This window comes from Perissodus microlepis, chromosome 3 (assembly GCF_051167445.1).
Source record: "Perissodus microlepis isolate ML-2025 ecotype Zambia chromosome 3, ASM5116744v1, whole genome shotgun sequence".
NCBI classification, from domain to species: Eukaryota; Metazoa; Chordata; class Actinopteri; order Cichliformes; family Cichlidae; genus Perissodus; species Perissodus microlepis.
In genome coordinates this window covers 15,959,443-15,982,859 of record NC_140463.1, presented here as the reverse complement: position 1 = coordinate 15,982,859, position 23,417 = coordinate 15,959,443, and the positions used below count along the sequence as shown (strand labels likewise).

Sequence of the window (23,417 nt, the reverse complement as noted above, 5' to 3'; positions counted from 1 at the left end):
GGCTGCATGCCAAATATCGGCCTTTGTGTCCTTGGGCAAGATACTAACCCCATGTTTGCCTAGTGGTGGTGGTCAGAGGGCCCGGTGGCGCCCGTGTCTGGCAGTCTCGCCTCTGTCAGTGCGCCCCAGGGCAGCTGTGGCTACAATGTAGCTTGACATCACCAGTGTGTGAGAATGGGTGGATGACTGAATGTAGTGTAAAGCGCTTTGGGGTCCTTAGGGACTAAGTAAAGCGCTATACAAATACAGGCCATTTACCATTTTACCATATATCGTGGCTCATGTCTTCAGTATGTATTTACAATCTAGAAAGTAGTAAAAATAAAGAACAAAAGCCGAATGAGAAGGCTGGAAGTGTATATGTAGTATATACACACACACATAAATAATCTTATAAAACCTCAAAAAGCAAAATCATTGTTTATTTCTGTTAATTTCTCTGCTAGACTTTTATTCATTTTTTATTAAATTCATAGTAGATGAAAGATGATGTTATTTGTCTTGTGCTTTTACGTTATGTTGGACCTTGCTTCAGTATTTGATTCTCCCTTTCACCAGTAAAAAATTGGGAATCCAGTAACACTTTAAACCCCTGCATTACTATGGCTCTGCTGTTTGGCGCTGCTGGACTGATTTTGGGTGGTGTTACAACCAATGCCATGTCGATATATAGACGTAAGTCTCAGCTCACTTATCGTTAAAACTACTTATTTCAATTTAAAACAAGTATATTGATGACCATAAATTTTAAGTAAGTGTAGTGGGCATATTAAATGCTCTTGTAATTAAACCAAAATGTTTAAGATGTTTCATTGTGGAATAAAATGCTATCAGAGATGATCTACAGTACTGCAATATTCCTTACTAGAGAATATTGCATAATTGCATAACTCACTGATATGTCTGGTTTCGACAGGTTTTGTTTCTGACACTGAGAAGGGTGATGCTGCTGGTGCTGCTGATGCACTGAAGGAACTAAAAAAGGAACTGGAGAACCAGAAAAAACAATTAGAGGATGAACTTGATGACGTGAAGGAGCAACTCCAGAAAAACAAAGAGCAGCTTCAGTTAGTGGAGATGCAACTAACACAAAAAGATACATCTGAAAAAACAGAAGCATTATTAACAGAAAAACAAAACCTTTTACATGCTCAATGGTCACTGGATGAGAAAAAGAGGAATTGTGAAAGACAAATCCTGAAAATAGAGCAGTCGCTGGAGCACATAAAGCATGATATACATAAAGGAGAGTAGTCAAATCTGAAAAGAATCAGATCTCAAGAAGCTCTTTGCTCTGATGAATATCAGTGGATATTATAATTGGTACCACTACACAACCATCCCTAGAGAGGTCAGATATTAACCCTTTAAAGCTGGTCGGAGCGGGCACGCTCCGTTTTGCGTAACTATTTTTAAATCCCTGTAGTTCAGCAACCACGTAAGCTAGCGCAATAATTTCTTTTGCATATGAAACCGGAGGAGTTCTACTTACATCTTATGCCATCAGCTTGTCCTAGGTCACAGTTTCCTTCCACATATAGCTTTGCAAAAACTGAATAAAAAGCACTTGCAGCAACAAAAACATAATATTCCAGAAACACGCTTTGTCGATCCGATCAGCTGTTCATAACACTTCCTACGTCCATCAGCGTGAACTATCGCATGTCCGCCATGTCCTGCCCGAAACCGGAAGTGACGTCATTTTCGCGGAAATGTAGTTTTTTACCATCGTGGCCTCATGAGCTTATACTGGTGTTTTTAAAAGTTATGTTTGACTTTATGACTTTCTGTGTCATTTCTTGGATGCTTAGGACTCATATTGCACTGCTGGAAATAGTTTATTTTGATGCATATGCTGCTTTTTTGCAAATTTGCACTATAATATTTATTTTCGTTTTTCCTGCAGTGTATAGAAATTGGTGTATTTCAAAAATAAAGCTATGAAGACACTCAAAATAAATTTCCTGTGGTGGGAAACTAATTTGTGCAACTTTTTTGTATTTACAGTTTTGAGGGATAAGCCTCTTAAATTTCAAAACAAAACAAAAACGATTTTCAATTTTTTTGTAGTTTATTGCACGTTTTTGCAATTTATGTAATTACTATGCACTTAATGCATGCATATTATTAAAATTTAGGCTGTAATGGTTGTATTGATGTATAGCAACTTGAAAAGCTCCCAAAAATGGCTCCACAGCATGTAAAAATATAATATAAGCTCTGGCGGATTTGGTTCTATGGTAGGTCTTAAAGGGTTAACTACACTGACCAACCTTTAGGTGTGACTAAGCTGACAAAATTCATTTATCAACATATAACCCAATTTGAGTGTAAAAGAGAATAAAATATGGAAAGATATGGACATAATGGGGAAAAAAAGATGAGTGCCATTTAATGTGTATGTAAATATTCAAGATTATTAAAGAAAATAAAGCAAACCACAAATGATGCAAATCTAAGTTCACATAGTTGTTCATGTTCTTTACCATGTGTGTCTTTTTACATATATGCAAACATTATATAAAATAAAAATGGAACAATTGCATTCAAAATTATTTAAGAGCCATCTTTTACACGTCCAAAAAACCCTTTTTGTTTTTTTCCCTGGCAAATCATGGAAATTGCTTAAAAAAATAAAGAACAGATAAATTCAAGAATTATGAAGCAATGAATCAATGCTTACTGTTAGTGGACGCAGAAGCTTATTTTCACTTAAATTTAAGTGAAATGAAGCAATGTCAACTATTTTTTTTTTTTTTTTTTTTTTTTTTTTTTTTTAAAATTTAACCAGAAGCAGCTTAATGAAACGAGAGAAAAAAAAATGCAGTGTGATTAAACCTTATATCTGCTCAAGTGCATATCCATGCAAATGTAAACTTGAAAAAAAAAAAACATACACACACACACACACACACACACACACACACACACACACACACACACACACACAAAAAACCTAAAACAGAATTATTTGTTGTAAAAAAATAACATTTCTGGGGAAAAAGTACTGTTTGTTTTTTGGGGTCGAAATTGAATTAATAAAAAAATGTTTCTAGTAGTTTTTTCCTTTTTCCATTTTTTCCATGCCCTTTAAGTCTATATTTTTTGTCATTTCACAGCGTTTATTTGGTATTATGTAAGAATAGTACATATATAGCACATTTCCATGCAGATGTGATAGTTTAATGTAATGTAAACTGTGTAGTTAAAAGATAAAATTAACAAACAAAACTTACCTTAATTTATGATATGTTTTTGTTAAAAGCCAGAATTCTGAATTCTAAAGTCTCTCTGAAGAGACTTCATGATGTCAGAGCAAATATGTAAAAGCTCTAGCAAAGGGGTGGGGGAACTCCAGGCCTCAAGGGCCAGTGTCCTTCAGGTTTTAGATCTCACCCTGGGTCAACACACCTGAATCAAATTATTAGTTAATTATCAGGCCTCTGGAGAACTTCAAGACACGTTGAGGAGGTCATTTGGCCATTTGAAGCAGCTGTGTTGGATCAAGCACCCATCTAAAACCTGTAGGACACCGGCCCTCAAGGCCCAGAGTTCCCCAACCCTCCACTAGCAGATAGGATGGAAAGGTGTGAATTATAATCTGACACCTTTTCTGATAAGAGATGACCAGGAGCAAAGTACAATGCTTTTTCTTTTTATTCCTTCCACTTCTCAGCACTTCCGACTGTTGACAGTGCAAGTCACGCTGCTTGTTTTAACAAAACAGGTATGCAAACTGTACTAAAAAAAAAAAAGTTGTCACAGTTTTTGTTTTGGTGGCATTTTATATTTTATATATTTTTATATGCGCAAAATATTTCTTATTTAACATTTTTTGCTTGTACAAATGAAAAATACATAAATAAATCAACAAGGTTTTGTAGCCAAAACACTAAAGACCAAGTCTATTTTAAAACAGTGTTTTTTATCGAATGCAATAAAGAAAAAATTTAACCCATGCTGAAATTTTTAGAACGGATGATTTGTATACAACTTTACAATTATAAAGTTATATACAAAATGTTTCAAGTTTTATGATTTTAGTGGTGTAATCTATTGTGTGTTACAGGTTTCTGCATGTGCTTGCATTTCTTTTTGCTTTTTCCTTGCAGAAATGTAAGTTACAACCTTATCTTTATTCCTCTACTTCAAAATAAAAACTGAAGTGCACATTTAGAGTCTTTGAACTTGCTTGAGCAATAATAACTTTCTGTCAGGGCTTTTCATATTGTTTACCTCTGAGATGGCTGTTTAGTGTTTACTTACAGTGGCTTGCAAAAGTAGGCCCCTTGAGAAGTGGAACTTGAGAAGTGGAACGAAAATCATACATGATTCCAAACATTTTTTACAAATAAATAACTGCAAAGTGGGGTGTGCGCAATTATTCAGCCCCCTGAATCAATACTTTGTAGAACCACCTTTTGCTGCAATTACAGCTGCCAGTCTTTTAGGGTATGTCTCTACCAGCTTTGCACATCTAGAGACTGAAATTCTTGCCCATTCTTCTTTGCAAAACAGCTCCAGCTCAGTCAGATTAGATGGACAGCGTTTGTGAACAGCAGTTTTCAGATCTTGCCACAGATTCTTGATTGGATTTAGAGCTGGACTTTGACTGGGCCATTCTAACACATGGATATGTTTTGTTTTAAACCATTCCATTGTTGCCCTGGCTTTATGTTTAGGGTTGTTGTCCTGCTGGAAGGTGAACCTCCGGCCCAGTCTCAAATCTTTTGCAGACTCCAAGAGGTTTTCTTCCAAGATTGCCCTGTATTTGGCTCCATCCATCTTCCCATCAACTCTGACCAGCTTCCCTGTCCCTGCTGAAGAGAAGCACCCCCAGAGCATGATGCTGCCACCACCATAGTTGACAGTGGGGATGGTGTGTTCAGAGTGATGTGCAGTGTTAGTTTTCCGCCACACACAGCGTTTCGCATTTTGGCCAAAAAGTTCCATTTTGGTCTCATCTGACCAGAGCACCTTCTTCACATGTTTGCTGTGTCCCCCACATGGCTTGTGGCAAACTGCAAACGGGACTTTTTGTGGTTTTCTTTTAACAATGGCTTTCTTCTTGCCACTCTTCCATAAAGGCCAACTTTGTGCAGTGCACAACTAATAGTTGTCCTATGGACAGATTCCCCCACCTGAGCTGTAGATCTCTGCAGCTCGTCCAGAGTCACCATGGGCCTCTTGGCTGCATTTCTGATCAGCGCTCTCCTTGTTCGGCCTGTGAGTTTAGGTGGACGGCCTTGTCTTGGTAGGTTTACAGTTGTGCCATACTCCTTCCATTTCTGAATGATCGCTTGAACAGTGCTCCGTGGGATGTTCAAGGCTTGGGAAATCTTTTTGTAGCCTAAGCCTGCTTTAAATTTCTCAATAACTTCATCCCTGACCTGTCTGCTGTGTTCTTTGGACTTCATGGTGTTGTTGCTCCCAATATTCTGTTAGACAACCTCTGAGGCTGTCACAGAGCAGCTGTATTTGTACTGACATTAGATTACACACAGGTGCACTCTATTTAGTCATTAGCACTCATCAGGCAATGTCTATGGGCAACTGACTGCACTCAGACCAAAGGGGGCTAAATAATTACGCACACCCCACTTTTCAGTTATTTATTTGTAAAAAATGTTTGGAATCATGTATGATTTTCGTTCCATTTCTCACGTGTACACCACTTTGTGTTGGTCTTTTACGCGGAATTCCAATAAAATTGATTCATGTTTGTGGCTGTAATGTGACAAAATGTGGGAAAGTTCAAGGGGCCGAATACTTTTGCAAGCCACTGTATATAGAATATAGAGGTAATGTCATGACCAGTCAGAGCAGCATGTCACATAGGTGGAGTAAAAAGAAAGAAAAGGGGAACAGAAAATTAATCTTTGTTAAATTCATCCAAAATCTGAAAAGCTCAGGTTTCCAAGTAGTTATCAAATAGCAATACCCTGAGGATCTGCAGTTCATGTGACAGGACAATAGAAATTTAGTGAATAGTTAAATAAAAATAGAAAATATTAAATTGCTTAATGAGTAGTACTTTGAACCTTTGACATTTTTGACAACATTTAAGTGTCTTCAAGTTATTGAAACAGAGTGGAATTGAAACTTAATTTTAACTCTGAAACTTTTTCTACATACACAAAATAGAAGTGTTCTGTTTGTGTGCGAACCTATTTCTGATAAGTGATAGGAGGTCCAGCTCTTTTCAGAACTCTTTTGGCTTGGCTAACTTAAAGGAGCTGGTTCTTATGACTCCCTAAGGACTATTTATACATTCTGAGCTGTAAAACCTAATTTAGCAAATATGAGTGGATAGTGTGTGTGTGTGTGTGTGTGTGCTTAGTCTTTTATAAAAGACTTATTTTTTGCATTTGCTACTACAAGAGCATGGTACACGTGATGTAAGGTGTGGACCAAAAGTTAGAAATCTTTTGTAATGAAAATTTAAAAAAAGGGGGTATCATTTTAGCAGGCTCCAAATTTTTACTAATTCTGCACTCAGCTTTGCAGTCTCCAGTAACATTGGAAAGCAGATCTTGCTCCTTTTCTATTGTTACTTGTTTTTTCAATTTTGCGTCTCCGTCTCAAACCACTACACTCACTGATTTAGAAAGTCTCTCCTCTTACAATCTTTGATATAATTGTATGACCCAAGTCTGTCTTTGCAAAATAGAGTCCTGCAGTTGCGGTTGGCCTGCATGGATTCTCAGCAAAGTAGAGGAGAAGCAACTGAAGATTTGACTCTTGTTGTTTGCTACAAAGAATTGTCTCTTAAGAGCCAGCTTGTTCACAAATGACACATCACTATTTCTGATGCTGCTATCTGAATTTTGCCTTTTAAGCAACACATGCTGTAAACATAACAAATTTAAATATATGAGTGGTAGTCATTTTAACTTAAGGCTTTAAACTGTCTGCTGTGCTACTGGGATGTAAGTGTAATAAAACAAGGTGTCTGCAAATGTCGGTATGTTTTCTGTTCCACATATTTATTTGTAAATAAAAGTGTTCCATCAAATGATAATAATAAAAACACAATATGTCTCTTCAGTAGTCGACAGAGCTGAAGTGTTATATAAATGCAAGTTCGTTAACGATTAAAATCAATGAAAACTTGTACGATTATAATTGCAGTTGAACAACAAAAGCCTCAGTGCACAGTATATTCAAGCCTTTATGTCCATGGTTTGCACATAAATCTGTGTGTTCAAAGTACAAATCGTTTTATATTATCTATCTAAAAGTATCTTGGATTAAATATTATCCAGTCAGTTTTTTCTGAAACAATAAAACAATAAAAAAATCAGTAGTAAGTAAAACCACACACACACCATGTCATCTTTTTTAATGTACGTAATTGTCTAAAGTTTCCTTTCTTTAGCAAATTGTAAGGATGAATTAGAGATGATATGTCTGTAGTATCCATGCATCCATGTTGAATTGCATATATTAAACACTACCTCTTTTTTTTACACACACACACACACACACACACACCACCTTTTTTTATGTGGTTGGGATCAAAGTACAAACCAGCTTGAGGATTTTGAACATAGCTTACCAAGTGGAGAAGGGTTGTTTTGATAAGTGTACAGGTATTTACTGAGAACGATCACAGACCTACAGGTATTTAAGTTTTTGTTTTTTCATTGAGTTTATTAAAGATTGTTAAATTGTTGGTGCTATGTTTCATTATATTCTGACACTTTTTTACAAATGATTAATAAAAAAGGAAAAAAAATTCAGGAGGTCAGGAGGACTACATGTAAAACTCTTATCCTTGATATAGCAATTATATTTGCAGAGTTTATGCCGCAAAATGGTCAATTTTGTTTAAATAAATACTCTTTTTTTCGAATGGTATTGTCTTCTGTTGTGAATAACAATAATTCAAAAACATTTGCTAAAATGTGATACATGTGATTCTTTGAATTTTTATCACCCCAGGACCATTCATCATGGAAGGACTATTTCTTAAGCCTCTGCTCAGAAGAATCAATGCTTTGCTTTTCCAACACACTGCAATTGTACTTCTCCTGACACTCATTTGCATAGGTAGCATTTACACATATATCAGCAAGTATTCAATTTAACTGTTAAGGTGTGATTCTTGGAAACAGAAAGAAAGAAAACTGTCAAACTGCATAACTGCTGACTCCACCCACTATTTTTATTCATCAAATAAAATAACCTATTAAACAGGACAGCAAGCACATTTTGAAGTTAATTTAAAATAAAGTTACTTTTTCCCAGGACATTCACAGGAGATCAGTCCTTCTCAGCCATTAATAGCAGTGGATGGTGACGACGTTGTTTTGCCGTGCCAGCTGGAACCTCCTGTGGATGCTGTTCAGATGACAATCGAGTGGGGAAAACCTGACCTAAACCCCCGATTTGTGTTTGTGCGGCACAATGGACAGGAGCTTCAGACTGACCAAAACGCAGCCTACAAGGGAAGAGTGTCACTGTCTAACGATAAGCTAAAGGACGGAGATGTTTCACTGAAGCTGTCCAAAGTGAAAGTCTCTGATAGTGGAAGATACAGATGCTACATTCCTCAACAAAGTAAAGAATATTTTGTTGAGCTTCTAGTTGGTAAGTAAATAAACTCTGCTATATCTTCTTAATGAGCTATGAGTAGGTTTTGAATTGCTGCTTTATCAAATTACTGCTGTCTTGGTGTTCTTTTGTATTATTGCAATCACAGACTGGGTTTATATGGAGGACCACAAGAGCCCCGCAAATCAAAATAAATAATTCTGTGCCTAAATAATAAATTGTAGAATAAATTCTGCATTTGCAAATTCATTTTCGAATTCCACATTAAAAACCTGATTTTCAACATGTTTTTTAAAAGACAACTTCAAATGGTGATTCCACTCCTCAGTTTAAAATCCATTTCCCTTTCCTGCTCTCTTAAGTTTCACAAAGTAATGTGGTAACATCTGAACTGACGAGTTTACTGTCAGCACTTTAATCGCTAGTTTAAAGGCTGTAGATTGCAGCCATTGCTCTAACACTGTATAAATGTAACAGGGCTCAGTGCTGGTTCTAATAGTCTGAGCTGCTTCAAGCTTTATTTGTGAAGAGCACAACAGCTTACAAAACACCTAGCTAGCTCGTACAACTGCAACGTAACATTTCCATAAGCTAAGATGACCTTAAAATAACGGGGTTACATGTGGTGATGCTAGCGTTAGCCATATTAGCATGTTACCTTCAACAGGTGGTCAGATTGAGTAAAGAGGTGCACAGTGAGAGGTTCGATCTCCATTTCACTGCAGGGTCCCTTCATTCTTCACATATCTGTGTCTAGCTGAGTGTAAATTCCGAGGCTGAACGGCCTTTGTTCAAGCACACGCGCTTCTTAGCAACCATATGGAAAAGATATATATAAATCTTATAAAGTTTGTATCTGTCTTGTGTGAAACTTGTATGAAAAGCATACAAGAGTGAAAACAGATATACGATCCCTTGAAAAATCATATAAATGAAACTTGTATGTTTTGGATACTTACTAAAACAATATATGAAAGTAATGAGAAACTGGCCACTTTCATGAGTAAATCATATAAGCCTTATATGATTCACTATAGGAAGTAGGCCACGTCTCATGTAAGTCTTTTATAAGTTTTTACTATTTCTTTTCAATATGGGCAGGGCCAAGCTATGAGCACAAACGGCAGCATAGAAAAATCCAGGCAGTCAGCCTGTGTCTGTCCAGTGAATCAGAGAGCTCCTTACATCCTATGGTGTGGCTAATTTGCATTGCAGCCGGATTTTTAAAATAAAGTTGCTAATCCAAATGTTTATCCCTGAGCTAATCCGTGACGGAACAGGGAACAGGATTTTGAAATGAGGAGTGGAATCGGCATTTTAAAAAACATTTTGAAAAAACATTTTTTAATGTGGAATTCGAAAATGAATTTATTCTACAATTCATTATTTAAGCACCAAAGTCTTTATTTCAATGTGTGTGGCTCTTGTGGTCCTCCATAGGTTTATGGACATTGCCTGACAGATGTCTCACTTACAGCTTGTCACAACTCAACTAGTGTGCTGTAATGATGACACATTTAAGCACATTAATGTATTTTAGTGCCCAAGTATGTAACGTGGGCACTGAGATACTTTTATTGCTTAAACCAGCAAATAAAAGCTAAAGTGAAGTAAGTCACTGAAGTCAGTGAAAAATGATCAGTGTGTGAGTAGCTTTTGATGACAAAAAGGGACACCTTGAAGAGGAGTTAGAAGTATGTTTAGGAAAATGAAACAATACAGCACAGATGTTTGATATTTTGACAGAAGTAGGAAGAACAATATGTCAAAAAATAAAACCAATCACAGAAACAGTGGCTGGCGAGAATGAGAAGTAGAAAAGCAATACTTAGGACTAAAAGAAATCTTGACTGAAATCAAAGGGGAACCGTATAAGATGAGACAAAAGACCCCAAAACTTTAAAGGAATTCAGACAAACTCATACAGATAATTACTGGTGAGGTTACTAGAATGACAGAAAGTAAAAATTAAGCTGGAGAGCTACCTAGTGCAAAGGAAAGAAAAATGAAATGCAGGAGAGAGAGGCATAAGATCAAAATTACTGAAATTGGCAGCCAAAGTTAAGGCAGTTTATGTGTATAGCATATTAAACATTGGAGACATGGACAAGTGATGCACAGCAAGTTAACACGGAGTAAAATAAATAACTAAAAGCAGTCAGAATAAAAAACAAAGTAATTAAAAATATTAAAAGGAATGATACAGTACTTTAACTGACTCTAAGAATTAAAAACACTATGAATGGGGTCACATTAAGAACAATTAAGAACATTATTTGATAGAGGTTATTGTGCTGAGTCAATGTTTTTAACGGTTCTTTCTCACTCAAACCAAATGTACAAATTACTACACTAGAGACAACACTTCAGCCCAGTATCACAGCAAAATAGAGTGTGTAATATACTTGCCAATCCACCATGTCCGTTTCACAGTTTGCCTCTCCAAAGCTTGAAATGTACTTTCATTCAGTTGCAATAAGCTGCAGTATCAGCAGATGGAGATATTTGATTTCAGGCCAACATGAAAATAATCGCGAGAAAGCATTTAAACAGACCAAAAAAACGCTGACAATACATGATGAGGATGTTCATTCTCTTGAGGTAAACCTATTTTAGTTTAACTATGTGGTTACACAAAAGTTTAAATATGTACTTTGAACTGCTACCAACATGTGCCAGAGATTATTTCTGTAAATAATGATTTATGGAAAACAAAAGCATCATTGATTTAGTTTAAGTATCAGATGAGTCATTGATGAAATATCTCTTTTTGTCATCAGGTGCTTCCTCCCAACCTGGTGCCAAGTTAGCAGGACTTGATAAAGCGAGCAGTGGAGTGATGCTGGACTGTAAGTCTGCAGGCTGGTATCCAGAGCCTGAAGTAATATGGATGGACGGTGAGGGAAACCTCCTCTCTGCTGGACCTATGCAAGCACTCAGAGGTCCTAATGACCTCTATACTGTCAGCAGCAGAGTGACTGTAGAAAAGAGAAAAAACAACAACATCACCTGCAGAGTCCAACAGAAAAACATCAACCAGAGCAGAGAGACACACATATATGTTCCAGGTTAGAATAAAAAAAATAATAATTACATAAATATAATCCCTTTAAAGGAAATGAAGGTTTGTTGTGCTTTTAAAATATAATTGTTTTCTTTTGTTTCAGATGATTTCTTCATGGTTCCTGTAAGCTGTGTTGTTCCTGTCACCTTTAATGTGATTTTCTGCCTCATATTTGTTCTTGCAGTCGCTATTTTTATGTGGAAAAACAGTGAGTCAGTAATATATTTGATTTATTTATACATTTATTTCATGTCAAAGTCTGTGAAATTGTGGCATTTTGAACTAAATACATGTAAAAAATGTATATGTTTCATTTTAAATTTAAATTTTTTAATTTTTTTCCACAGAGACGAAAACTCAAGTTACTCCTACCACAGAATGTCAGTCTTTGCTGGAAGATTTGGGCAACAAAAATGGAAAACTTAATGAAGAGTTAAAAGTGTGTGAGGAAAAACAAAAGAATGCAGTACAGAAGATGAATGATATTCTAAAGGAGATTTTGACTCAAATAGAGGAGCAGAAAGAACAATTTAACAGCCAAACAAAGGAGGCAGAAAGACTGGCTACGGAGAATGAGGAGAAGATTAGATTGGTTGAAAATGATGCTGCAGCAAAGGGAGATAAAGCAAAGAGATACTTCAAACTAAAAGAAATCATGATCGATGTCAAAGGGGAAATAGATAAGGTAAAACAAAATAATCAACAGTTTGGATTTAATACAGACAAGCTAATAAAGACTATAAATGATGAGATTTCTAGAATGACACAACAGAAAGATGAACTGGAGAACCACTTGGTGCTAATGAAAAGACAAATGAATGAGATAGAGAGTAAGAGAAATGAGATCCAATCGAAGTTTGAGAATCTGCCAAAAAATAATAGAAATTTCAAAATTATTAGGCGGGGCAAAAAAAATTGTTTAAAAGACACAGTAGTGTAACTTATACTGTAAATTAAAAATAATATGAAATTTAAAAGCACAGTGAGAATATATAGATATATTTTCAATTGGGATTTGAATACTGTTAGTGAGGTAGATGACCTGGTTTGGCAATAGAGGCTGTTCTGAAGTTTTGAAGCTTCATCTGAGAACGCCCAGTTGGCTGAAAGAGCCAGTTAGCATTTTGTAATAACTAAACTGTAATAACTGCTCTTGATCAGCAGACCTAAAAGTGAGATGGGACATACAATTTTAAATGTTCTTATAGCTAACCGAAGAAAGTCCATGTAAGCATTAAAGAAATTAAAGCAGATTCTATTTTAGTGTTTTAGGTCAATCTAGAATATGACTAATTCCATAAATACAGTTTGTATTTATTAAAAGCAATGATTTAATTCAATTTAATATTCATTTAATATTTAAATTATGATGCTACGGTCCTGAGATATGAATATATGAGTATTTGTAAGCATTATTACTGATCAGTGGGATTAATTCCAAAAGTGGTGAAGTAGTTGTTGAGAAAATGTGGTGAAAGTCAATTTTTAACATCAGCTAAACCAGTGGTTATGAATTTGACGGAAAAGATGCTGTGACAAGTACTGCTGTGTCCCGTCAGCAAACAAGTGCTGAGCAATGTTTTGTTTTATTTATTTATTTTTTAATATTCTACTTACTGTTAGGAGTTAATTTGAGATATCAGGGTATGTTCTTGGTCATCCAGGTTGTGGTAGTCTTAAACATTAGGTTGAAGTCAACTGGATTTCTTTTTCATGAAAACACTTCACCTCTCATCTGAGAGCTGACTTCCCAACAGCTAAAAGTTGTAGGGGCATCACCTTTTAGAATTGAAGCCAACTACGAAACAGTTACCTTCAGTTCAAATCTTTCAAGTTGAACTGAGATGAAGTCAATGATACTTTCTGTGGAGCTGTCACCTTGGACGTGCTCCTAAGAGTAATTTATCCACCATGTCAACATGTGAGTTCTCAGGATGACATTAACCAAGGTATAAATCAGTGATGGAAGTGTGATCTGTGCACTGGAACCTGATAGCAAAGCTCTTTACTACAACTAACACAGAATAATAGATAGAAGTGGGATAAATTAAATTGTAAGGTATGCTCATATGAAAAGGCAGTTAAAATATTGTTTTTGTGAATGTGTGTACAAATAGTTTGCCTGTTGATGACTTTTAGTCTTTTAATGCTTTTTCGTGGTTTTTCCATGTTGTTTTTATAAATGTTATGTTGTACATTTCAGTGTGACATTGGTTACTTATTCTTGTGTATGTGAGCATTTTACAAATTCAAATGAATGGTTCTTTGATATGTATAAACAAGACGTACTCACTTTTTTAATTTTTTTGTATCTTAATTATTCAAATGTGTCCTGATGGCTTAAGCTTGATAAAATAAATTCATATAACTTATTGAGGAAAGGGTCCCATTTTAAGTGATTATCAAAAGAAAGGTTATGCAACTTCTTGTTCAACCTCAGATTCATTGCCTTTGACTCCTTTTCTGGGAAGAATATACGATAACGCTTTAATTGGAAAGGGCAGTGCAGACAGTAGGCAGTTGGGTTGGGGGGAGAGAGAGTGGGGGGGGGGGGGGGGGGGATAACACACAGGAAATGATCTATGGATTGACTCAAATTGATTGATTGATTGATTTTAATATTCATGAAATTTTCACTTTTATTTAGAAAGTAAGTATTCAAATGTTTAGAAAGCATTATTGTAGGTTGTGGTTTTGTTCAGTGTTTAAGATGATGGTGATCTGCAAATGGTGTTCAGAGCTCCAGGGCAGGTTAGGCTCAACCACACCAGGTAAAGGTGGCGATCATGTGGATCTGAGTGCCATAACTGTAAATGTATTAAATACAGAGATCACACACACATTGACAGGTAGACAATAATAGGAAGAAGGTCGAAGAAGGTGAAAACAAAATGTAACAACAAAAACAGAAAAAATAGAAAACTACTTACAGTGATTTCTACTTAGCCTTTAATGTAAATGAAGTACCTTCAACTGAGAGGGTGATAACACAATTCAGTCATTCATGTGTGTTTATGGGCAGCGTACAGGAGTTTTTAGTGTCAGAAACTGTAGAGAAGTTGTGAAAAACAGTCTGTTACAAGCTGATAAAAACAAGCAAATACATAAAATATCTTTCTCTAATCACAAATACTGGATGGTGTGACATGACACAATGTTGAGTTAGTTTTCCTCCTTATTGCCATTTTCTGTTTGTGTTTTGTTTATTAAGGACCGATTTTTTTTCTCTTCTTTTTTCAGGAGTATTCTTTTGCTTATTTTTTGCTCCTGTTTCAAAGGACAATAAATAGTATTAGTTCTTTGTGTAATGGTAGCACATATGTGTACTACTTCTATTATAATGAAGCATACAGTTGTAGCAAAACGAAGGGAAAATAATCTTGTGTCAAACTGGACAAACACATTCTCATCCCAATACATAAAACAGCGACAACTGTGACAAACTGTCAGTATATTATGTATTGGGAGGTATGGGAGCGTGTTTGAAAGCATTTATAAATGTGTTTTACGTTTAAAACATTCTAAGCATGTCCTATCGCCGCGAGTGACTTTGTATTGGATTCAATAGAGAACCCACAGTATTCCATAAGGACATGAAGGGTACCTTTTGTGTTACTATGAGACACCTAGGGGCGTGACAAATCGTCTGTTTGTTACGTGTTGGGAATGATAATGCTCTGACTGGACTTAAAAAAAAAACTATTATAATGTATCATAATCTATTTTTAATATATTGTGTTTCTATTATGTTTATATGTAAAGAAGACAAAAGAAAAGGAAGACCAAACATTAGCTCATGTTTAAACAATGAAGGTTTATTCATCAAAATTATTTATGTGCATGTTTACGGAGACTTTGGATGTCTAGAGAACTTTCAGTAAACTGGATCTGTTTTTTATTTTGTTTTTTTTTTATTTTAATGTACTATGTTTCTTAAATCTTACCTGTGGTATATTCTCTAGATATAAACATTTTAAAGTTGACTGAAAATAAACTGAATTTATACAGAAACAATAAAATAATCAAGCATGACATATTCAAATGGTTTATCAGAGGTGGGTGTGTTGTTTGGGGTGATGGCGTGCCTCTCTAGATTTCAGTGTTGCACAAAAAAGGCAAGGCTGGCAGACCTTTTGTGGAAGTAGTGAAGCTGTAACAAACCACGGCGGACCTGACGACACTTTAATGTTTTTCATCACATTTTATTAATACACACGCACTATACACACGGTTGCTGTGCACACCTGGCTGCAGCTCTCCCGCTGCCAGCTCAACATCACAAACAACAACAACCACTAATGCCAACAGCACAGACTTTTACACTGGTGAGGCATTATTGCAGATGCTGTACAGGTGCGTCCATCTCACCTGCAGCAGTCTTTAGTGAAACAGTTCAACCACTGTCCCTTTTTAGACGTGATATAGGTCCATTTAGCAAAATGGGGAAAACATGTTTCAGCAAACATGGCAGGTTTTTCTTTCAAAGTTTGTCAGCATCAGTGGAAAACTGTTGCATAGCTGTGAGTGAAGCTGGTATATCAATGTCAGCAAGGAGCTCTGCCACTAGGCTGCTGCTCAAGCAGTCGCATCTGCTCCAGCATTCCCCATTTAGCACAGCCACACAGTTGTTCTCTTCTGCTTCCTCAGCAACAGGCAGCGGAATCCATTGTGGCCTTTTCAGCTGCAGCAACAGCTCCTACACATAGTTAGGACTCTGATCTGAAACTCTGTTAGTGAGTGGAGTGGACTAAATTGTGTGCTTTGCATTATTGCAAGTTGCCAGTTTGTTTGTAAATAGATACTTGTATATATTAAGCTCAACAGCAGTTAAAGTAGGAGTGTGATAGTAGAAGCTGTAACAATTTTTTGGTATGTTATGAATTGCTCTCTCCCAAGCAAACTTGGTGAATTGTCCTCAGCTATGATCACATGACCTTATTTGCAGTGTTGGTCAAGTTACTTGAAAAAAGTAATCAGTAACTAATTACTGATTACTTCCCCAAAAAAGTAATCCTGTTACTTTACTGATTACTTATTTTCAAAAGTAATTAATTACTTAGTTACTTAGTTACTTTTTAAAAACACGATTTACAACCTGAATAGGTGATAAAGCAATAGATCTTTCAGCCCAATTCTACTTTTTCTTCTTTTAGAAAGAAATCTTTTAACTTTATGCATCAAGCAAAAATATGCAACATTCTCTGACTGGAAGAAATTTGTTTAATATTTAAACCTATTTTCTGCACATTCCAACACACATTTTTTTGTGTGTGTGTGTGTTTACACTCACTCTTTCAAATAGATGCAAGTAAAACACAGCAGAAAATAAATAAAGTCAAAGACTAGCGGTCCTTTTGCTCTATTTTCACCTGTAAAGCAGGAGTAGGGTCGGCGGAGGTTTACCCTGGTGCAGGTGTGCCGCAGCGGTCAGTTGAAGAGTTTCTCTGTGAGTTTCCCATTACGTCGTAGTGCACTCGGTGCTTGCTTGGAAGTTTAGGGGGTTTTTTCGCTGTAAAATGACGCACAACGGACACTAATGTTTTTGTCACTTTTTATGGAATCAAACTCAAAGTAAGGTCAGTACTTCCATTCTTTAAACGCTGCACGCTCATACTCTCTCCCGCACTCGATATACCGTATGATCCACTGTTGATCTGCACACAGCTGTTGTCACGAACGTCACACTTGCTTACATCACTGTCATGAGACATTCTCGCAAAAAAAATCACAGTTTTAGTAACGCAGTAACGCAGCGTTCCTACGGGAAAGTAACGGTAATCTAATTACCGTTTTTGCAATAGTAATCCCTTACTTTACTCGTTACCTGAAAAAAGTAATCGGATTACAGTAACGCGTTACTGCCTATCTCTGCTTATTTGTAATATACTTCATTATCGTCATTTATTATTAGTGAATCATATATCCTGTAGTTACTTTGGATTTCAAATGATTAAAGGTAAAATCACCTGGAATGGAAACCACTGAAAATAGAAGTAAAATACAAGTGCTGTATAATCTCACATTGTAGTTCCTGCAAACTGTTAAAAGACAAATAACATTTTGCTAAGCAGTGCTCCTCATGATAGTTTGCACAGCCAGGGCAGGCCCACTGTTTATTGCTTGCTTTGTAGATTGCAGATGAATTATTTTATGACACCAAACTGTTAACTGGCAACACTGTTAAAGTTCACTTCTTAATTAAATATGACTCTGTTTTGAATGAGAAAACGCGATTCTATGTGAACTCTGCGCTATTTGAACATTTGCATTAGGAACATTGTGAGGCATTACTTGCAATAAAAAACGAATTTCAGTGCATGAAACTGCTGATAAACAGATCAATTTCATATTTGGAGGCTGTTGATTGTTTACAGATAATCTGTTCATTTTAAAGGATGGGCTACATGCAACATGTGACTTTAATATTGGTTTCATATTATTCTGTGCATTGTTTTTAAATTGCTTCTGCATTTAGGGCTGTCATCTTTTTTTTATTTTTTTGTACTCTTTTGTACTTTTGTACTTCTACTGTGTAGAAGTCTGCTATTTTTAACCCAAGAGTTTATTGATGATTTTTTGTTTTTACAATAGGCATAAAATACATATTTGTTTTTGATGATAATGATGATGATACTAGTAATGTAAATGTTTGGGAAAACCTTTTAGGTTATTTAAATGTTCTTCTGGATCTTTTGTGTTTATTTATATTTATACTCAAATTTGTTAATTTGTTGGGGCAACAAATTATCCAAAATGTTTGCACAAATTAATGAAATTCAGAAAGGAATTGTATGCACAATAAAAAAATACATTTCAAAAAAGTTTAGTGAGTGCAGCTAAAACCTGACCAGGAAATGAACACTTTAAGAGCACTGCCAGGCCCTGTAGATACCTATCAATGATTTACACAGTGCAATGAGATAATGGGTGAGGTAAGTAGTTAGTTGTTGGTTTGTTTGTTTTAATGTTATCTCAAAGAAATTTTAAATAACTTGCACTAAAATATTCAAAAGGCTTCAGCATAGGTTGTTATAAGACTTTAAATCTTAACACGACAAAAGTAATCTTGTATATGGTAATTATTGATATAGAAAGCATCGACAGCCCCATGATAAGAAAAACTGGAACAGAAGTGAAAGTATGAACTTTCAGACATAAAGGAAATGTGCCACGATAGAACTGTTTTTGTTTTGTTTTTGCATACTACATAACATACTGCAAAACACCAGATGACAAAACAAAGCATTAGAATTTGAGGATAAGAAATAAATGACATCCATTTATGCAGAAGTTTCAATTATTGATTTATTACAAACACCAGTTATGTATGCATTTTTACCCTATATTATGGAAAACACATTATTTCATACATATTTGGCTTTCATGGGTGTTTCTCCTGAATCCCCCACTGTCATCATTTCATCTTTCGTCAGTTTCAGTTTTGACATTTTTTTGGTTGGACTAGTGAATACTCTTGACAACTGTGTAATGGACAAGAAATTTTTATGAGTTATTCACTTGCTCATGAGAAGGATTTTTCTCTGTATTAGACATCACAGTTTATAATGAAAAAGTCAATGTATTGCGATTTTTCCATACATTAGATAAACATTTATATTAAACACGTCTGTATCTAATTTGACTATTCCCTTTAAACAGATGTTCTTCTGTTGGACTAATGTCACACAAGTAAATCTGTTGCTGCCTCTTCATAGTCACTCTGCTGTTAACAGCGTAGGTCCAGCAAAGAGGAGGTTTCCCTCACTGCTAAAGTGAGAGCTGTCATGGAGGCACCAGTGATGCTCAATAGAAAACAAACGAAGATGTCAGTGGAATGAGATCCCTTTTTCATTTCTATAATGTAGCATTCGTATGTCCCGTTATCAGATGTATGTGTTTCAGTCTGTGGGATGTTTGATGGAAAAGTCCAGCAATCTGGAGAAAGAGACTTGAGGGATACGAGTGAAGCAGATGATATAGTGTACAAGACAGAGTCAGGCACTCAGTTAAAAAAAATGTATTTCTTTTTTGCTCTAACTAAAATTTCTTAGAATTTCTGATACTGAATCTCTGATACTGTTCTAAATTAAAAGCATTTATGTTGCACCAATGATAATTTATTTAATTTGTTACCTAATGTGGTTCAAGTTCAAGGTTCAAGGTTCAAGGTTCTTTATTTGTCACATGCATAGTTATACAAGTATAACACACAGTGAAATGTAGCCTGACACGCTCCTCGACATGTGCAAAAATTGGGGGGGGGGGTAGAGGAAGAACATTATATATATATATATATATAGTATATACATTGGGTGAATGTGCAGTAGTAGCAGCAAGCAGGTGAATTCTGCACATTAATATGAATAGACATCTGACTATTTTACAGGATAGACAATATAAACATATTTAAAATTAAAGGAGTTTGGAATGTACATTGTGCCTGGGTTTAGTGTCTGGAAGAGAGTCCTGTCTCAGTCAATTATAGATGATGTGAGAGGGCGGGTGTGTGTGTTTAGGGCCCGGATGGCTTGGGGATAGAAGCTCCTCTTGAGTCTCTCTGTCCTTGCCCGGATGATGCGGAACCTTCTACCAGATTGCAGAAGTTGGAACAGTTTGTTGCCAGGATGGGACGGGTCCTTCAGTATCTGTGCTGCTCTAGTCCGGCATCTCCTGGTGTAGGTGTCCTGAAGCGGGGGGAGAGCAATCCTGCAGCAGCGTTCTGCTGTACGGATCACTCTCTGGAGAGCTTTTTGGTCCTTCACACAGCTGTTCCCAAACCACGATGTCATGTTCTGTGTGAGGATGCTCTCCACAGCGCCTGTATAGAAAATCCTGAGGATCTTTGGAGAGACCCTGAACTTCCTCAGTTGTCGTAGGTGATACAGGCGCTGCCTAGCCTTTTTGGTCTGGACCTGAATGTGGGCAGCCCATGTCAGGTCTGAGGAGATGTGGACACCAAGATACTTGAAGGACTGCACCCTCTCCACTGGAGCTCCATTGATGATAATGGGCTTGTAGTCTCTGTGCTGACCCCTTCTGAAGTCCACCGCCAGCTCCTTGGTCTTGCCGACGTTCAGCTGGAGGTGGTTGTCCTGGCACCATGATGCCAGATTCTTCACTTCATCCATGTAGGCCGCCTCATCGTTGTTGGAGATGGCACCCAACACCACTGTGTCGTCAGCAAACTTCACAATGGTGTTGGAGCCATGGGTGGCCACACAGTCTGAAGTGTAGACGGAGTAGAGCAGTGGCGAGAGGACACATCCCTGAGGTGCTCCTGTGTTGATGGTGATGCTGTTAGAGACGCATCTACCCACCCTCACCACCTGAGTTCTGCCAGTGAGGAAGTCCAACACCCATGCACATAGACGGCTGTTAAGTCCCAGATCCCTGAGCTTTGTGAACAGTCTGCACTATTGTGTGCAACCAGTTGAACAACAGTTGTTGAGTAGTATATATATATATATATATATATATATATATATATATATATATATACATATATAAGTATATATAAATTGAATCCTACTCATTTTTAATTCAGACCGTGTCATCTGTGATAGTAAATGGCCTGTATTTGTATAGCGCTTTACTTAGTCCCTAAGGACGCCAAAGCGCTTTACACGTCATCCACCCATTCACACACAGGCAGGCATTGTAGCCACAGCCACCCTGGGGCGGGCCCTGCCGGGCACTGGCGCCACCGGGCCCTCTGACCACCACCAGTAGGCAATGGGTGATGTGTCTTGCCCAAGGGCACAACGACCGAGACTGTCCAAGCTGGGGCTCGAACCGGCAACCTTCCAATTACAAGACGAAAGTGGCAGGAAGCCAGCGATGCTATACTTTACAGTTAGTGAACTCTAGATAATACTAGTGAACAAGGCATAATGTCACACAGGGACATGTTCTTAATACATCATCATCAACAAAAAAATGAATGTGTATTTAAAATTATTTAAAAGTTCCAGATTTTTGTCTTTTATAAAAACAAAAACATCATCTTGATTTGTTAAGAAAAATAGCAGGCCTCAGCACAAAGTATATAAAATAATTGAGAGATCTAAATGCAGACCCCCTTTAAAAACATTGTGTCAAAAACTGATATTAAGCTGAGAGGGTGATGTACGTGTTGGATGTAGTCCATTCTTTAAAATGAACAGACTGTAAATAATTAATAGGCTCAAGATAGTAAGATGATCTGTTTATCAGCAGAGTTATGCAATCTAAGAGCCAAGCAATGATCAGTGGTTTTGCCTGACCTAGTGCAAATTATCATCAGCGCTGCTTTGTCTTTTAATAATTTGGATGTTTTGAAGTTCGTAAATTGAAAAATCTATATTGAAAACAAGTAAGTATATTGACAAATACTGCATCATGTACAGTTGTACAGGACTTGAATTTTACTCGTTTTCTTATTCCATTCCAGGTGATTTCACCTGTAATCATCTGATATCCATAGTGACTACACTTAATATGATTCACTCGTAAATGATTATGCATTACATTATTGCATTACAGACATGTTTTAAGTCCATGTGATCACATCTGAGGCCAAGTTAGTCTCACCCAAGTGTGTTGAAGAAATTCAAAACATACCAGAACCTGTAACAAAGAAGCAAGTATCGTCCTTTTCAGGAATGTGCTACTACTGTTGCACATCTTACGTCCCCGGCCTTGGGGCACAACTCCCCACTCCAACCACACCCAAGCAACACAGTAACTGAAAATGCTCAACAAAAAGTTTATTAGCTTTGGCAATGAGAAATGCCAAAAAAACAAACAAAAGTCTTAGTTCCCTAGTCTTCTCCAACCAAAAATAAAAGGGAAACAAAAGACAAAACTCCCCAAATCTACAAATCTATTACTAGGCTTATTTTCTGGTATATGAATAATAAGAAGTGATAATAATAAATGAATGTATCAACAATAACAGACATCAATAATTTTCAAAAGTCCACTACTGTGATTTCTGTTCTAGAAATTGTGTTATATGTTGGCAAAAAACATAAAGAAATAAATATTTTTATTTAATGTAAATAGTAAATAGTCCACTGGAGAGTACTTACTGTGATATATTATTTTTTAATAATAATAATCTTTTTTTGAGTTAAGAAAAATAACAGTGTGAAGAATTTCAATAAGAGTCCAGCCCTTTTTTTTCTTGTGAGAATTTCTCTCATGATGTTTTAGTCATGTAACTTCATCTTAAAAAGACACAGTGACTCCTGATCTGTATCCACCCTCATCTTTATCCTTTAGTCCTGTACCTCAAGGAATAAGGAATAATTTTTGAAGATCCCCAAAAGATTATTTCAACAAAAATACAAAATGTAAAATTGACTGAAAATTTTTAATAAATTAAAAAAGTCATTCTGGGGAATTCACATGAAGTTTATGACACTGTCCAAAGTTGTTGATGAGTTTGATATTCAGTTCATCTCCAGGCTCCCAGCTGATCATGTTCGCCCATATCAGGTCAGTAGTGTTAAGATATGGGATCCTGGTATCTTGTCGCCGTAACTGCAAATGTGGGTAACAAAAAGGTCACAGGTGCCAAAGTGAAAAGTAATAATAAGAGAACTGAAAGAAAAATTTAGTAACACAGAGACTTTTTAAATGTGTATTTGGTGGGTTGTGTTTTATTGATCTGTAGTTTTAACTTCCAACCTCCCATCAGTTCATCCTGTGAAAAAGAATGAAGAGAATGAAAAGGAAAAAAATGGACAGCAGAGGTGAAGGGAGCCACCAGGCTGAAGAAGGAGTCCTTTTGGGCTTGGTTATGACCTTCTTGCCA

The 23,417-nt window shown here is 36.5% G+C and overlaps 1 protein-coding gene across 1 annotated transcript; it reads left to right on the top strand.

Moving 5' to 3' along the window:
* The first annotated feature begins 602 nt into the window (after positions 1-602).
* Positions 603-22,902, top strand: LOC146390161 (butyrophilin subfamily 3 member A2-like). Its single transcript, XM_084920843.1, has 8 exons — positions 603-675; positions 917-1,067; positions 4,113-4,116; positions 8,262-8,592; positions 11,337-11,624; positions 11,724-11,828; positions 11,968-12,450; positions 22,883-22,902. The coding sequence occupies exons 1-8, from the start codon at positions 603-605 to the stop codon at positions 22,900-22,902; spliced, it is 1,455 nt and encodes a 484-aa protein (XP_084776969.1).
* Positions 22,903-23,417: the final 515 nt, after the last annotated feature.

Bases quoted from the DNA above. Each gene is read 5' to 3' on its own strand.
- LOC146390161 (XM_084920843.1), top strand. From the start codon at position 603: ATGGCTCTGCTGTTTGGCGCTGCTGGACTGATTTTGGGTGGTGTTACA. The intron at 11,625-11,723 runs GTTAGAATAAAA...CTTTTGTTTCAG, and splicing joins GACACACATATATGTTCCAG to ATGATTTCTTCATGGTTCCT. The intron at 12,451-22,882 runs GTAAGAGAAATG...TTTATCCTTTAG, and splicing joins ACAAATGAATGAGATAGAGA to TCCTGTACCTCAAGGAATAA.